General features: G+C 39.9%; 1 protein-coding gene across 2 annotated transcripts in view; it reads right to left on the bottom strand.

The window, feature by feature from the left end:
• Window positions 1-1780: 1780 nt before the first annotated feature.
• Window positions 1781-18377, bottom strand: part of enox1 (ecto-NOX disulfide-thiol exchanger 1) — a 157821-nt gene continuing 141224 nt past the window's right edge. For both annotated transcript variants that reach the window (XM_079821158.1, XM_079821157.1), the window contains 5 exons: window positions 13804-13911; window positions 8592-8651; window positions 6079-6178; window positions 4851-4936; window positions 1781-2532 (listed from right to left, as the gene is read on the bottom strand). In XM_079821158.1, the coding sequence (XP_079677284.1) occupies window positions 2401-2532; window positions 4851-4936; window positions 6079-6178; window positions 8592-8651; window positions 13804-13911 (486 nt within the window). In that variant the 3' untranslated portion in view covers window positions 1781-2400. The remainder of the gene's footprint in view (window positions 2533-4850; window positions 4937-6078; window positions 6179-8591; window positions 8652-13803; window positions 13912-18377) is intronic.

Here is an 18377-nt window from a genome sequence, read left to right on the forward strand (position 1 = left end):
CCCCTCCGCTCATATCAAATGCAAAGATGTCAGCCAATCACAACAGTGGGCGTTTTTACTGAAGTCTCACAGCAGACACGCCTCTTGAAACAGGGCAGTCAGCCACAGGGCAAACAGCAGTATAGAAAAAATGCCTTTTATTTCTAAATTATGACATTTTATGATGTAAAAATCATACTAACAATATAAGTACACCTCAGGAAACATTATAAAATAATAGAAAAATGCCATGCCATGGGACCTTTAACAGTTTATAATGATGTCTCACATTTATCTGTATGGCCAAAAATGACGGAGTATTTTAAGTTGTTTCCGCTGTCATTAGGAAAAATCCAGCAGAACGTGGCGGCGCTTTCGTCGGGCTCAGAGTTTATATTGAGAATGGTTTTCAGAATAATATTTGTATTGTTATCTTTATAGTTATCGTTGTGAAAGGCCTTTAGTGTGCTATATCTTTTCTAACTGATCAGACTTATGGTTTTCGTATAAATTATGACCAAAACTCCCCAAAAATCACTCAGATTTACAATTACGCTCCGTTTCCATCAGTTAAAATGACAAATAAATGCATACCCTGAGAGCGCTCCACAAGTTATGGTTGTTTATATACGATCTGGATATGGTATGTTTTTAATATGTAACTAGATAAGACCACGCGAGTGTGTGCAGTTTATGTTGTAGAACAAAACATCCATGTATCGGCAAGTTATGTTTACCACAGACCTTATTTTAGTCATGAATTGAGAAAAATGCCCTTATAAAAACCTATAGGAGAATCTCGAGGGTACCGGTGGTAAATTAGGCCCTGTCCCAAATGGCACACTTCACTTGCACTTTTGGCCTTGTGGACAATGGCTGCCGTGTGCGCGTGTCCGTTAAGTCCATGAGACCGTAGGGTGTCCCATTTGTCTTTTTTAAGCTTCAGAAGGGTGCTCGCACTTTTGCTGAGCCCGCAGCCAAACAGTCAAAGCGGTGTTACGTCAAGAACAGTGCGGACTCGTAGTGTTTAGGGTGCCATTCGGGACAGGGCCTTAGTCTTCCGGGTTTTGACAACATCCCTGCAGAACTCTAAAGAGTGCATTGCACATGAAGTGTTCATTCTTGTACTTTGTGACTTTATATCTCAGAATTGTACAACATATTTACTGTTCGTTTGAATTACACATTGCAAATGCAACTAAAGGGGTTCACTAAAGATGCAGGTGCTCTAGGTCTTGCATCACCATAATCCTTGATCTTTGTGCATTAACTATTCATGACTCTAACAACCTCAAATAATGCCAGTGCTGGTACAAGCAACAATGCAAATGGCTTAGATGGTCTCAAATGCACTACTAACAGCGTCTCAGTGGCTGATGTAAATAGCAAATAGATCACATTAAACACACACAGAGCAGCATTCTCCACCCCTCTCATTCATTATTCACAGCTTGTTATATTCTGGGTGATTAGGGAAGTTCTGCTCCACATTCATGGCAGATAGTTCAGTTGTTTATCCCAGACATGCATCAAAAAACATGTCAGACACAACGCTACCAGGCAGCTTTGACAACATTCAAAGACGGGGTTGGGCAAAATCCAGAATTGAAGAACTGGCTTCCCTCCAGAGGGTGAATTTAAATTCGCCACACCTCAAAAGATGTTAAGCTGTAGTGACATTTATGGAATTTCAGTAGTCGAAAACAAAATTCCTAAATGTTCTGTTTTCAATTCTGCTTTCGATACTAAATGGCACCCAAAGCTGGCTTTGATTTCTCCAAGAACAACTGCGTTCGATTTTGGATACAAAGTTTAATTGATTAAAAAAAAATCATAATTTACATAAGCAGACCATTGACAACAGTGCATCAACACATGAAGAGCATGTTACATACATTGTCTACACAACATGGATGGCCTGAAACACAGCAAACTGTCCAAAGAGCGTCAGCTGTGTAACTGTTGTCTATCAGCTCCAGCACTGGAGGCCATGTATTAAATCATTTTTCAGAGCAGAAATCATCTTCACACACACTCTGGCTTTGATGGGCGCTTAGGGCCGCAATCACACATCTGTGTCCCACATTCAACATTCCGTATTTTTAACTGAGAGGCGCGATATTCCTGGATATCACCCAGCCTTTAGGGACAACGCCACTGACAGATAAGTTACGCAATCGGCACACAAGTCTGGAAGGAGCTTTTTCAAGTAAATACATCTGATGCTGCGTCACACGTAGAGTCTTACTTCCTCTAGAGAGTCTGCAAGAAAGAGACGACTTCCATCTGATCTGATCTGTGGCGGTATACGGGGGTGTAGAGCCTGTTGTTTGTCTATGAGGCTCTGGCCCTTCTCGCTGAACCTGGATCAGTCCTCCAGAGGTCCAGCAGCCTCAGTGTCAGTGTATGTGGCTTTGCGAGTCACGCCGACTTGAGAGCCTCAAACCCGCAGAACTTCCAGCGTTTCTCCAACGTCGCTCCAACGCCACTGAACTCCTGCTTGAACATGTTGGGCAACCGGACCATTAATCTTTCAAGTTCACTGGCCGAGATCTGAAGAATGAGAGATGAGCAAAGCAAAGTGACACTTGGATCCACGTTGAACGTTCAGTGCATAAACTGACACAGTTTGTGACCTCGCCTAAGCTTGTTTAGAAATTAATAAAGGCACTAATGTGTTTGTCAGTAAATTTGTCATTTGCTCCCTGCAAACAGTTACTGTCATATTGTACTGCTCATTTTTAAATGGAGATTATATAAACATTTTTATTCTGTTTATACTACTGCTTGACTGCTGATTTTCTCTACTTTTAAAGTAAGTGACTATTTAGATTGGGATTTGATAAAACAAACTAAGCTGATCTCATATTAAAGACAACATGAAATGGCTTGGTGAGAGCAGGTTTATTTTCCTTCAATTGAAGGAAATTGGAACTTTTGGACATGTTTTTTTTATTTTTTATAGTCAATAGAATTTACTTCATAAGGCCTGTTCACACCGGGACGATTTTCGTGCGCATTTATCGCCGACATTGAACGCCTCGTGACTGAACAAAGGGCACCAATGTGAGTGTGTACACCGATGCGCAAAACGCCAGGCGTAAAAACGTTTTTGTTTGTTTTGACGCGGCGTGTTAAAAACTGTCCGACCAATGAGATCGGCGCTTTTGTTCACGTGCCTAGAGCTGCTGAAGTGACAGTAAAACACGACTTGGTGGCGCTCAAGCACAAAACGGTCTTGCCGAGCACACATTGATACGACAAAGAGGAAGTAAGTAGAAAATACTGTCTCTCTTCTTCTTTTGCGTGACAAGCGAGTGTCAGAAGCGTAAAGTGGCACAGCACCACCTTGTGTACTGGGAGCAGTACAATTTCTACTGAAATTGCACGTTCACTCGGCGCATCGCTAGTGAAAATCGATTCGGTGTGAAAACAAAGAAGCCCCAAAAACCGATAAGCGCGCGATAATCGCCCAGGTGTGCACAGCCTGTTAGACTGGCAAATCCAGACTAACTTGCCAGCTTATACCATAAACAAAAGCAATAAAGACATTTTCAAAAACAAATTCCAGTCACTTCCTTCACAACCAATTTATGGTAAGAAATACATTTTCTTCATTTCTATTTAAAATAAATGTTGTTCTTTTTAACTTACTATTTATCCAAAAATCCAGATTTGTTTTGTTTCCTGTTTTCCAGCAGCTGTTTACATGTTAAAATAATAGCATTAGTGACTTCTTTCAAATCATAAAAAAACTATTTTAAACTTGTATTATATTATATTATATTATTTATTATTACAGACAAATTGGTAAATTTTGGTCTAAAATCTCAATATGATTCACAGGACAACTTACTGCTTAAATATATTATCCAATTGAATAATAACATATACAGTACTGTTATGATAGTATATTATAATAGTAAATTTGTATTATTTTGGGGCTTTTATTTATAAAGACGTATGAGTGTTGACAGGAAGGAATGTTTTGTCTACACATAAGCACCACCATGCAAAATGTCAGAACACATTCAGTGCCCTCAAAACCACATCTGACACATACAATCTGCATTATGTTGTAGACTGATCAAGCTCCACCAGGCTACCTGGGTGCAAATGGCTGAATTCAAACAGTCCCTCTAATATTTCATGGGATCTATAAGGGACAAGGAGATAATGAACACATGGCTCATATAACATATTGACTCAAAGGAGATTGTTTCTACTCTATTGTTAATCCTGCATGCATCATTGCCATAATGTGTAAATTAATTAAAATGATAGTTTAAACAAAAATGAAACACACCCTCAAGTTGTTCCTGACCCATAAGACTTCAGTTATTCTTCTAAACACAAATTGAGATATTTGAAATGAAATCTGAAGAGACACAATCACTTTATATTATGAAAAGATTTCATTTAGGCTTTATTTACATCTAAATGATAAACACACATAGACCATATCACATATGGTAAATGGAAGCTCAACCATGCTTGTATGATGCATGAGAACCAATGAGGTTGTTCAAGCGTGTGACATACGTTTTTACCACGTTATGAGCTCTATGTAGCCTATTTGTGTTTATATGTGAATAAAAGTCTAAAATAAATCTGTTCATCACATAAAGCCTTCATATCGCTTCACAATACTTACATCGCTCAAATCATATAAATTCGTTTTACGACACCACTATGACCTTTATGGATCTTCTAAGTTTTGGTTACCTGGAGACTCAATGGAGGGACTGAAACCTTGCAGATTTCATTAAAAATATGTGTTTTGAAGATTAACCAAAGTCTTATGGGTTTGGAACAGCATGACGGTAACTAATAACAGAATTTTGGGTGAACTAATTAACAAAAATGATCACCTTTGTATCAAGTCTCTGGATGTAAGACCACAGATATTCGATGTTGGCTCCAAATGGGTGGACATGGAGGAAGGTTGAAATGATTCCTGGAGAGACAGACAACAGAACAGGCTTGTAAATGAACGGACAGTATGTTGTCTCTGACTAGTAGTCAAGACAAGAGCCGCAGCCGCATGGTCATAAATATGCCGCCTGAAGCAGAAGTCCTGTCCCTCCCCCACTTAAGCTGATTACTTTAGAGAGGTCCTGCAAAGGTAAAGTACCGATGCAGAGGCGCAGGATATAGTGCCTTGCCTGAAGGGCCAGAGCCAATATTTATTTCCTTGATTTATATGCCGTTACGCAACCAATTACGAATGAACCTCATTCAATTCCCTCCGTAAGACCTACTTTCACAGAGCTACACTTGGGGAGGGAAGGGGAGTCTCAAGATGCCCATTCCGATTTTAAAATTCAATGCAGAACAGCTGAGCCGGCACCATACGTCTCTGTTCTGCTACAGTGCGTCGTACTTACCGAGATAAACATATCTGTTTTCGCATACTCGTACGAGAAATCCAACCAAACAAACTCATTTGAATGGCCTAACAGCGGAAGCTTATACAAAATTATGTTTACAGAGCAAGCTAATCCAATAACTGCATTAGACGTTCTCTTCGGAGCTAACAGTCTAGAACAGGAGCGCCTGGAGACTCAAACAATTTGTTTTCTTCAGTCCGTCCCTTCACTTTGTTCAGCTCAAATGAGTTTGGCTTTTCTGCCGTTCTGGCTCAGGGCCTCAGAGCCTGGCTGACGTTCCCTACTCCATCAATGCGGTATATGTGTCCTCTTTGCGAGCAGTGGTGTTGTGCAGCCATTAGATAGAGCGAAGGCTGTGTGGCCTTCTCTGGACTAGAGCCAATAAAGCGCCTGGCAAAAAGAAGACCAGCTCCCCGGAGCTCCTCCTAAGGATCATCATCCAAAAACATGACAGAGAGACTGGGGTTTTGCAGAGTGTCCGACCGGCCTCTCTTCCCTCACCTTTCCTAGTCATTGTTATCGTAGCGGTTCAAACATGGGTTGGACAGCCTTGCATTCAACTGCTTGGCTGCTCCTGCACCTGCTCGCCCTCTTGTGCTTTTAAGCTAGGACTCAATCCTCCAAGCCCATCTGGTATTCAAGCCCCTCAGCACACGGCTCAAGATGTTTTATAGATCAAAACGGCATGAAGCGGAGTTGGAATAATTACCGAGCAAGAGAGCCTCTTTCTCTGATCTCAAAGGACCCCAAATGACCGCGTCGTTATTCTTCTCTCGATGGTGGTAGAGTGCTGCTGTGCCATTGACTCCCTGTACACACGCATACAAAGGGAAAAACACACATTAGGATGCAGTGTAACCTACACGAAGCAGATAAAAGAGTGATGGGATCATACTAACTGTTGAGTTGGATGGGTATGCCTGCTAATCTTTACTGAAAATGCACTGCATTCTGCTGCCTTCAGAGAAATCAATGCCTATTGACATTTAAGAGGCTCTTCTTCCAAGATGGCAGGCCGTAAGTCACATAGAGGTTGAACCAACATTATAGCAAACATGCTTGCGCAGTGCATTTTTGGACACCCTCGGGGACAAACTGTAAATGGAGGCAGCAGTGCATAGCATGTGTCTAAAGCCATATATGACCTATGGAAAATTCCAGTTCAGTAATTTTTTAAAGAAAACTTCACAATATGTACATGTATGTCCTCAGAGAGAACATTGCTTATTGTTTCTTGAAAGTGCATCACTCCAGTGGGATTACAGAGCACTTCCATGCCTTTTTCAGTGCATGGGGATTGCTGACCAGAGATTGAATGAATGAATAAATGAATGAGGTATTTATAAATTAACCAAGCAGACCTTCAGTTTCTTTGTTGTCAAACTACATTTTTAAAATGTGGGTTCAGTTTGTTTTCACAAGTAAATAATTCAAAACGGAGGACGATTTGTTTTTAAAAGTGTCATTGGTCAGAATGTGCAGAAATACAAAATTACAAAGTACAGAGCCTGAGCGACTGAGCAAAGTCATGTTCTAGATGATACACGAGTTGTGAAGTTGGAAGGGGCATGTAGATTTGAAACAAGGCGGAAACACTGATCTATGATATACTGTAAATAACACATATATATCTGTAATCTGTATATTGTGATCAAAGAGGAGAAAGCAAGTCAGTAGCAAAATTGTGTAATGTTAATCACTCAACTTTATTTTACAGTTTATTTCACATTTAGGCGTGATACCATGTGTAAATATGTGATAGAAATTCATATGCATGTTTCTATGTGGGACAGCTGTGCTGACCCACACATTTTGTCTTCAAAGATCAGATACTCTCATGGTTGTTATCCATTTTTATATAACATCTATCTTTATCTCATCGCTAGGAATCGATTGGAATATCGGTTTCTTTGGTCTACTCGGTTGGATTGCATTCTCATTACAAGCAGTCTGTTACAGAGTTGACAATACCACTTTTTGGTGTGAATGTGGTTGCTGTATTTATATAGACCTATTTTGTGTTTGTAAACAGCGTCTTCTTTTTCCCCTCAGAATTGTGGGTTTATATCCGTCAATTCTGACTTTTCCCCCCGAATTGTTATATCAACTCACTATTGCAAGAAAGGAGATAGGCCTAAAACGTTGTTTAAATGTTATATGTTATATATATGTAAAAATTTATAGATTTAAATATTATTTCATGCTGTAACTGTAAAGCTATTATGCTCCTATGAACTGCATATGTGATTATTATGTAGATCTATTGTTTACATCACATCCATGCTTTAATAGTAGAATAATCATCGCAGGTTTCAGGTTTCATCAGTCCATTATGTGGCTTGTAAACATAATTGTCTTTATTTAGCTTCTTGACGACTGTACTCTCTAAATATGAAGACCATTTTTTTTGCATTCCGATTTTGACATCCAAAGGCGCAACAAGACATCTGTTCTCTTGTTCTGTAGATTTTGCCCATTTTCCTCCACTTGTTACAATTGTTTTTCTGCCACCACAATGCACGCGCAGCTGCAAATGACATAAACGTGATGTAGACTCCAAATTGGTCATACTAGATATTAACATGACCTGACCTAAGGGAGAAAGAAAACATACAAGGTTCTGAATCAATTGCTACAAACGAACGGGGTGTGAAGAAAAAAAGAAAAAAAAAGCTGATTTTACTTAATGCGAAGAAAAGACTCCAAAACTCCAAACTACTGTGACAGACAATAGAGTTATTATCTAACATATGGGTTAACCGGTCAGCTACATTAGTATTTGATTTCATAGATTTAATAGATAAGGATATTTAACAGATTTAACAGTCATAATTGTGAACTACTTCAATTGTGGATTTATTTTGCACTGTTTTTCTTTGGTTAGAAAAAAAGATGTTTAGAAATTTAATTCTTGAATTCAAATATTGCGCCTTAATAAAAAGTTAATTTCTGACACTGCGGCTGACACTCTCGGTGGAACTGGTTCAGCTTGGGAGTGTTGTATTATGCAGAAAAGCAGAGGGAGGCCATATACTCACTGAACATACAGATCAGTGGGCTAAAATTAACTCCTGCCAGAGAACTCATGGTGTGAAGAGAAATGAAGGGATGATACAATGTTAGCGGTTCACATGCCTCTTTTGAAGTGTTCTGATATTGCAGACTAATCTCACTGGTGGTGTGTCAATGCATCAGTGACGTGATGGACGCTGGGTGACTTACCTTTTCATGGCCTTCAGAGTTGTGGTTCATCAAGTCTACTGATTCCATGGCATTCAACAGCTGTCAAGAAAGAACAGAAATACTCACTTACAGACCCAATCCTGTTTTGAAATGCAGCTGTGAAGGAGCAGACAGTAGCTATGTTTCCATCCAAAGTTGCGAATTTAATTAATGCGCAAAATTGTAATATCGCATAAAACATTTGCGCCTCAAAGCGCAGACGAAACGGAATAAACGCGGTCATGTTATCGGAGGCGAATGCCTACTGTTCGGGAACGCAGTCGTGTAAGACAGTTCTGGGAGGAACCACGTTGACAACAGACTTTGTTCAGGCATTTCAGAACAACCAAAACAATTTTTCAAATGTTATCATCTAGCATTTCAGTTATGCCGTCTCATCGCTCAAAGTTACATGATTTTTTTGATGCGCATCAAAAAAAAAATCCAGTAAATGTGTTTCTATCGTAGTTTATGCGCGTCTTCTCATCGGATAAAAAGTGTATCCGACTCAATTGAGTGCATACGTTTCTCATGTGCATCTTGGCGTTTCCATCCAGCGTTTTTTATGCGATATACCAAAATGCGCATTAAAATAGGTGGACAGAAACATAGCTTATGTTACTCCTGGGACGGGCTTCGAGTGTGCCAAGTTGATACTAAATTTTTAATGGATGTGGGAGAAATGGGGTAATGAAACACATTTGTGATTCCATACATTATGGCCAGGGTGTCTCTAGAAGGTCACAGCAGTTTCTTATTTATGAAATATGAAAGCAAGCCCCGTCTGATTCTAAAAATACTGTACACACGTCTCCCATCTGCTAGCGGGTTCGGTTAGGAGCGTTAATACAGTACGGGCTCCACAGGACCTCCACGACTATTGATGTTCCTATTATCTCAGTCAAATAACATTCATGCAAACCAATGTCTGCTGTTAGGAAAATAGAGTAAACAAGCCTGGTCATTATTCCCTGCGTCTGGGCAAACCACTTTACCGGCACAAATGATGAGGTATCATGTTGTGCTGTTCATCAACAGAGAGAACATATCATCTGTTCTCAATGACAATAGCTCTATACCTTAATCAAGGCAGAAAGAACATTTCAATTGACATGGATGAAGAAGCTGTGAGATGTACAGTCTGTTAAATAGATATGGTAAAATGCCTTAAAGGATTAGTTTACTTCAAAATGAAAATTCCCTGATATTTTACTCACCCCCATCTCATCCAAGATGTTCATGTCTTTCTTTCTTCAGTCGAAAATAAATTAAGTTTTTTTTTGAGGAAAACATTCCAGGATTTTTCTTCATATAATGGTTTTCAATTGCAACCAAAATGTTCAAGGTCCAAATCAATGCAGTTTCAAAGATTTTCGAAGGGCTTCAGACGCTCTGCGCGATCCCAGAGGAATAGGGTCTTATCTAGCGAAACGATCAGTCATTTAAATTTGTTTTTTTTTTAAATAAATTTACTTTTTACCTAAATTGCTCATCTTGCGCTGCTCTACAACGTGTTAGTGATTGCGCAATCACATCGAAAACATCACACTAGACGTAGAAAGAAGTATGGTCCCTGTGTTTACAAAGTGCATATGTGAAGACTAATACAAACACCCTTTAGCCAAAAAAAGGTAAAACAATGTCAGACGATGTTGAAGTTGAAGATGAAGTGTTTTTTTTTTGGTAAAGGGAGTATGTATTAGTCCTCGCACGGTCACTTGGGGCGGTACTTCTGTCTACGTCTAGTGTGACGTTTTCGACGTGATTGTGCAATCACTAGAACGTCACAGAGCAGCGCAAGATGAGCAATTTAGGTTCAAAAGTATATTCATTTTTATTTCATTTTTAAAATGGCCGATCGTTTCGCTAGATAAGACCCTATTCCTCGTCTGGGATCACGCAGAGCATCTGAAGCCCTTTGAAACTGCATTGATTTGGACCTTCAACATTTTGGTAGCAATTTAAACCATTATGTGAAGAAAAATCCTGGAATGTTTTCCTCAAAAGAACGTAATTTCTTTTCGACTGAAGAAAGAAAGACATGAACATCTAGGATGAGATGGGGGTGAGTAAAATATCAGGGAATTTTCATTTTGAAGTGAACTAATCCTTTAAGGCCAAAAGTCACATCTAACTTTCACAACTCATGTGTCTCTAATTTTTGTAAAGATCTATTTTTATGAGTGCCTACGGAGACAGAATGTTAAGGCACCCCTTGTGAAAAAGAAGTAGCTTAACTTAAGAGTGTTTTTAGAATTAGATATACACTTAACTATTGATTGTGCACCTTGGGTCAGATTTGCTAGACAGGGCAAATTAGCGTGAGAGCACAAATCCATAAAAGCACAGATGGGAGTGGACAGTTCTGCGTGTGATCTACTGACGACGCGCAAATTAATGTATACAGGCGCAAGCCGGATCATTTACATAATGACCAGCGCAATCTACCCGGTAGCGTCTGGTGCTTTTACCCGGTAGCATCCCGACATGCTTTTTTTGGTCGGTAAATAATGGTGCAAAACACCAGTAAATTGACTAGCGCAAACCTTTGTTAAATCACCTCAATTGATTCATATAAATACTATCCTCTCATGAATTTTGCGCCAGAAAAGGGAAACTCCTACGAATGCATATGCAACAAGGTCACCCACAAAAATAACCCTGTGTCTTTAGTAAATCATGACAGTAGTTTTTTAACGCCAAAACAGGGTTTGCGCTGACGCAAGCTGTTAGTAAATCTGGCCCTTAGTATATTCAGAAAAACTGTTTAGATATGAGCTTTAATATGCTAGTCAATATTTATACCTTTTTTTCTCATGCTTTAAAGACGTACACTTATGATGTGTTGACTAACGTCCTAAAGCTCATGTAAAGTGCTTTCTTATAATTTTAACTGTGGTGTTATTCAATATTACATTTAAAGTTTTTTTTTATTAATTTTAAATGCACAAAATTGCAACTTCATCATTGCAAATGTTTGATTACAAATGTATTTAAATATATAACATGCAAGTTTGACAAAGTATTTTTTAGTTAACCATAAATGCTTGTCGGTACATTCAGCCATATGCTTTAACCACATTTCAAAGATAATAGAAGTAATTATGAAAATGCATATAGGCCTGGTTTCACAGACAGGGCTTAGATTAAGCCAGGATTAGGCCTTAGTTGAGTTAGGACATTTAAGTAGCTTTTATAATCATGCCTTAGAAAATTCGTTACTGGTGTGTATCTTGAGACAAAACATTGCCATTGATATATTTTAAGATATGCAAGTTGCTTTCAGTTAAAACAGCTCAAACATTAATTTTAGTCTGGGACCAGTCTTAAACCTCGTCTGTGAATTTGAGAACATGTGTTTCCTGCAAATGCAGGTGTTGTGTTGTATATCATTTTCATAGACTGGGCCTATATGTGACTATGCGTGTCTAGTGTAGAAATGAAGAACAACCCGGCTCTCCAGCGTAGCCTTGTTTCCCTTCTCCAGCCATAAAAAAACATTCATCTTGAGACAAAAACAGTCCTGCTCTTTTTCGTGTGTTGCTGCTAACATGTCTCTATTTTCAGGTGTGTGCGTGTGCATCCTGTGCTCCTGCTGCCATGTTGAGTTGTGTTTCTCGCTGCATGCACTGGGGGAGTGAGGACAGTAAGTGACCCCAGGCTGCAGAGCTTCCCGTTGTCACATGAGGAGACAGACACTGCCAAAACGCAGTATATCTGAAGCGAACAGTGCTCTTAATGGCTTATATAAGGCTTTGTGCCTCTCTACAAACTAACTCCCTACCAGTGCTGGGAAGTAACTGAATGCTACACACTTAACTATATGACACTGCCAAAAGTAGTGACACAATTATATATTGCACGTGAAGTTTTACAGCCAAGTGAACTAATCAAACAAGCTTGCCTAAAATTTTCACTATTTCTTTCAAATGAAGCAGTGAGATATGGAAGCTTGTTTCCATCGCAGAATAAAATAAAATAAAAAATATATATAAAAGGTAATTGTGACCTTTTGGGCCCTATTTTAACGATCTGAGCACATGGTCTGAAGCGCATGGTGCAGGTGCACTTAGGGCGTGTCTGAATCCACTTTTGCTAGTTTAACGACGGGAAAAATGGTTGGCGTGCCCGGCACATGGTCCAAAAGGGTTGTATCTAGTCTCTTAATGAGTCATGGGTGTGTTTTGGGCGTAATGTGCAATAAACCAATCAGAGTCTCATCTCCCATTCCCTTTAAAAGTCAGTTACGCTTGCACCATGGCAGATTCACTATTTACATGGCGGAATTTGCGAGCAGAAAGACTGAACACTTCTCCAGAGGGGAATCCTTTTATTTTTAATATTTATTCACGAGTTCACACTTACATCAAATTAAATAGAGTAAAGATCTCAGCAGCCATTGACTACCATAGTTTATTTTTCCCCCATTATGGTTGTCAATGGCTGCTGTGATCTGCCTGGTCACAAACATTCTTCCAAATATATTCCTTTATGTTCAGCAGAAGAAAGAAATTCATACAGCTTTGGAACAACTTGATGCTACTATAATGCTATTTCATGCATTCTGACTTATTGTTCAAGAGTTGGATGCTCATGCTAAACATGGCCAAAATTTCAAAAACTGAGTTAGACATATGACTATGAGTATTTCTGTGCCAAATACACTCCTTCAGGATTCGAATACGTTTCGGAAAGTTTTTTTCGAGTATAGGCCTGTGTAAGGTCATAATTGGCGGAATTGCTTGAATGGGCACTTGTCCCAGGTGAGCACATCAACGAGTTTCGTTCGGGTAACGGAAGCCGTCGACAGGGCTGGCATTTTATTTTTAGACCACGAAATCAACAATGTCACTAAAGAAGTGTGTTTCTGGTTGTGAGAGAAAGATAACCATGTTCAGCTTCCCAAATAACCCAGCGTTAATTAGTGGATGGGAGACTATATTTTTTTATCACTACAATTTCTGCCAAAATTATTGGTAGATGGGTAGAATAATGTAGACTAATGTCACCTTAATTGGAATCCTCATTATTTTCTGCCATATAAATGTTGTGATTGCAACGAAATAATAATCTTGTAGTGTAGCTAAAAGGGTACATTTAATTTGAGTAGCTGTAGCTTCTCCTCATAATCATTGTTTGTGCCCTCAAATAAAACTATTAAGTATATGGAAATTCAGATTATTCAGTAAAATGGCCAACAAGTCTGTCCAACCTTTTCCCTGAGGCTGAGGACCTCTCCCTCTAGGTAGCGCTGCTCATCTCTGGCCTGTTCCAGCTCCAGCTCCTTCCCTTTCAGCTCTTCCTGGAGCCGAAGCAGTTGCTGTGGAGACAAACAGCATCGTGAGCAACAGAAAGCAGATGGCTGGAACAATGAGCAGCGTGTGGGGCTGCATGGTGCCCTCATAAACAAACAACACATAAACATTATTGAACGGCGAAGATAATAAAGAGGGGTGTGGTGGGTTAGCAAGGTTGACCGAGTCAGACCTTTATGCCTGTTCAGAAGTTCATGCAGTCAGCTTTTTGTTGAAAAGAAAAAGAGGTAACACTTTAGTTTAGAGTCCTGTTCTCACTATTAAATAGTTGCTTATTAGCATGCATATTACTTGAATGAATAGAAACTTAAATTTGAAATATATTTTTTATATCAATGTAAACTTAAAGTTTTAAATTAAATGATGGCAGTCCACTGCTCTCTATATATATCTGAATATCATCTTTCTTATTCAACAAAAAGGATACTAATTTCTTACATTAGTATTTATCTTGTACATAAAAGCCTTTGAAGCAACTGCACAATGTAAAATGATAGCGAACAAGAGAGAGAGAGAGAGAGAGAGAGAGAGAGAGAGAGAGAGAGAGAGAGAGAGCTCACCAGGGCCTGCGTTAATGGCTGCACTATGACAGCCTGCGTCATGAAGAACACTGTGTCCAATCATCGTTTAAGCTGATTTGACAGCTAATTAACGGAGGTGTGAGTGTTTGCGTTCCAGATGGAGCGCTGACGTGCGAGCATGCTGAACACTTATGCATAACTGATGCTTTGAGTATGTTTGAATGTGTCAAATGTGTTTCACTGTTTAGAAGGGTCTTCAGTCTCAGCTGTGATGATGTGATCTTTCGCCAGCATCAACTGAGATTGAGTGGACTGTGTAAGATGTTACTTTGCAGATTCTTCAGACATAGGACAAATATGTCCCTTAAGTCTTTTAAGCCTACTGTATCATATTTGAGACACACATTTCCAAGGCCTCTAAATTCATGATCAAAACTTTGCCGAAAAACCTGTTCTTCTAAATGCCTTCGATCATCTGACAGAACTACAGAGCTTTGATCATAAAACAACTGCATCAAATTGCATATTTATGTTCAGTTCGGGCCTCTGGATAAAAAAAAATTTTCTCTCCTCGATTATGAGCTCAATATTCTGACTATATTATAATATATGAGCCATAAAAGCCTGATGTATCAAATATGACTGAATAAACACAATATTAACAACATATTTTTTATTTAGTTTTATCTAAAGGTTTAACTGTTCCATTAAAAAAATACACAGTATATGTATATATATATATATATATATATATATATTGAAGGGCAGGTAAATGTGACATTTATTATAATGGGTTATAAATGTGACATTTAATATAATATATATATATACAGTGCATCCGGAAAGTATTCACAGCGCTTCACCTTTCCCACATTTTGTTATAGTAAATGGATTAAATTATTTTTTTTCCCTGAATTCTACAAACAATGCCCCATAATGACAAAGTGAAAGAAGTTTGTTTGAAATCTTTGCAAATGTATTAAAAATAAAAAATGAAAACAATCACATGTACATAAGTAATCACAGCCTTTGCTCGATACTTTGTTGAAGCACCTCAAATCTTTTTGAGTATGATGCTACAAGCTTGGCACACATATTTTTGGACAGTTTCCCCCATTCTTCTTTGCAGGACCTCTCAAACTCCATCAGGTTGGATGGGGAGCGTCAGTGCACAGTCATTTTCAGATCTCTCCAGAGATGTTCAATCGGGTTCAAGTCCGGGCTCTGGCTGGGCAACTCAAGGACACTAAGCACAAAGCCAAGATAACAAAGGAGTGGCTACGAGACAACTCTGTGACCTCTGAGTCATTGTCCTGTTGGAAGATGAACCATCGCCCCAGTCTGAGGTCCAGAGAGCTTTGGAGCAGGTTTTCATCAAGGATGTCTCTGTACATTGCTGCATTCATCTTTCCCTCAATTCTGACTAGTCTCCCAGTTCCTGCTGCTGAAAAGCATCCCCACAGCATGATGCTGCCACCCCGCTTCACTGTAGGGATGCTATTGGCCAGGTGATTTCCTCCAGACATGACGCTTGCCATTCAGGCCAAAGAGTTCCATCTTTGTTTCATCAGACCAGAGAATTTCGTTTCTCATGGTCTGAGAGTCCGTCAGGTGCCTTTTACTGAGGAGTGGCTTCCATCTGCCTACTCTACCATACAGGCCTGATTGGTGGAGTGCTGCAGAGATGGTTGTTCTTCTGGAAGTTTCTCCTCTCTCCACAGAGAATTGCTGGAGCTCAGTCAGAGTGACCATCGGGTTCTTGGTCACTTCCCTGACTAAGGCCATTCTCTCCAGTCCGCTCAGTTTGGCCGGGCGGCCAGCTCTAGGAAGAGTCCTACTGGTTCCATTTATGGATGATGGAGGCCACTATGCTCATTGGGACCTTCAATGCTGCAGACATTTTTCTGTACCCTTCCCAGATCTGTGCTCGATACAATCCTGTCTCGGAGGTCTGCATACAATTCCTTAGACTTCATGGCTTGGTTTGTGCTCTGACATGCACTGTTAACTGTGGGACCTTATATAGACAGGTGTGTGATTTTCAAAATCATGTCCAATCAATTGAATTTACCACAGGGGGACTCCAATCAAGTTGTAGAAACATCTCAAGGATGATCATTGGAAACAGGATGCACCTGAGCTCAAGTGTCATGGCAAAGGCTGTGACAAGGCCAAATTGTGATGGCTAGACGACTGGGTAAGAGCATCTCCAAAATTGCATCTCTTGTGGGGTGTTTCCGGTCTGCAGTGGTCAGTATCTATTAAAAGAGGTACAATGAAGGAACAGTGGTGAACCGGCGACAGGGTCATGGGCGGCCAAGGCTCATTGATGCACGTGGGGAGCGAAGGCTGGCCTGTGTGGTCTGATCAAACAGATGAGCTACTGTAGCTCAAATTGCTCAAGAAGTTAATGCTGGTTCTGATAGAAAGGTGTCAGAATACACAGTATCACAGTTTGTTGTGTATGGGGCTGCATAGCCGCAGACCAGTCAGGGTGCCCATGCTGACCCCTGTCCACCGCCGAAAGCGGCAACAGTGGGTACGTGAGCAACAGAACTGGACCACAGAGTAATGGAAGAAGGAGGCCAGGTCTGATGAATCACGTTTTCTTTTACATCACGTGGATGGCCTGGTGCTTGTGTGTCACTTACCTGGGGAACACATGGCACCAGGATGCACTATGAAGGCAAGCCGGCGGAGGCAGTGTGATGCTTTGGGAAATGTTCTGCTGGGCAACCTTGGGTCCTGCCATCCATGTGGATGTCACTTTGACATGTACCACCTACCTAGGCATTGTTGCAGACCATGCACACTATTTCATGGAAACGGTATTTCCTGGTGGCTGTGGCCTCTTTCAGCAGGATAATGCCCTGCCACAAAGCAAAAGGATTAAGGAGCACAACAACAAGTTTGAGGTGTTGACTTGGTCTCCAAATTCCTCAGATCTCAATCCTATCGAGCATCTGTGAAAAGTCAGATCCATGGAGGCCCCACCTCGCAACTTACAGGACTTAAAGGATCTGCTGCTAACATTTTGGTGCCAGATACCACAGCACAGCATATACAAACTGACTATTATTTCATTTATCAGGCTTTACAGGGTTAAATAACAGCATAAAGAAAAGGTTTAGAGCAGGCTTGCCCGTTCTTTAGTGTGATCTAATTGGTCACCCTGTGATTCATGAGTCTGGCCTAATGACTGGACAATAATATCAAACATGCTAGTCATCAGTGTCAGCAGGAAGTTAAGTCACCGAGGCTGTTAACGCACACCCGCTGAGACACGCATCAGCATGTACCTCTGATTCACCCACAACAATACAATACACCAAGTACGATTTCTGTTTTTAAAGAAATTAATAGTTTAATCGATTTCTATTTCAAATAAACGCTGTTCTTTTGAACTTCTCGATCAAAGATGTCAAAAATGTATCACGGTTTCCACAAATATATTAAAGGTGCCATAGAATGGAAAACTGTATTTAATTTGGCATAGTTGAATAATAAGAGTTCTGTACATGGAACTGACATACCATGAGGCTCAAACACCATCGTCAGAAGTTCTGCAGGCATTGAGAAGATAAGGACAACAGCGAAAATGGCAGATCATGGATATAAATGTTATGTTCCAGGCTGTGCAGGGGATGTGAGGACTTTTCATACCCTTCCCACAGACACAAAACAGGCATGGTTAATGTTTATCTATAACAGGATAGGCTACCGCACTAATTTAATGCAAAGTTGTTAGTTTCCTCCAACTAGTGTCAATTTCGTTAACGAAAATTTGACGAAAAAAGTTCGTTGACGACCTTTTTTTCCATGACTAAGACAAGACGAGATGACACAAACGGAATAACTGGGATAATAAATTAAAGGATAACTGTGTATATAATCATGCAATATCGTTGACGGAAAAAGATGAGACTAAAATGTAGTTAAAAAAACAAAAA

The sequence above is a fragment of the Gobio gobio genome (genome assembly GCF_949357685.1).
Source record: "Gobio gobio genome assembly, chromosome: 7".
In the NCBI taxonomy this organism is placed as follows: Eukaryota; Metazoa; Chordata; class Actinopteri; order Cypriniformes; family Gobionidae; genus Gobio; species Gobio gobio.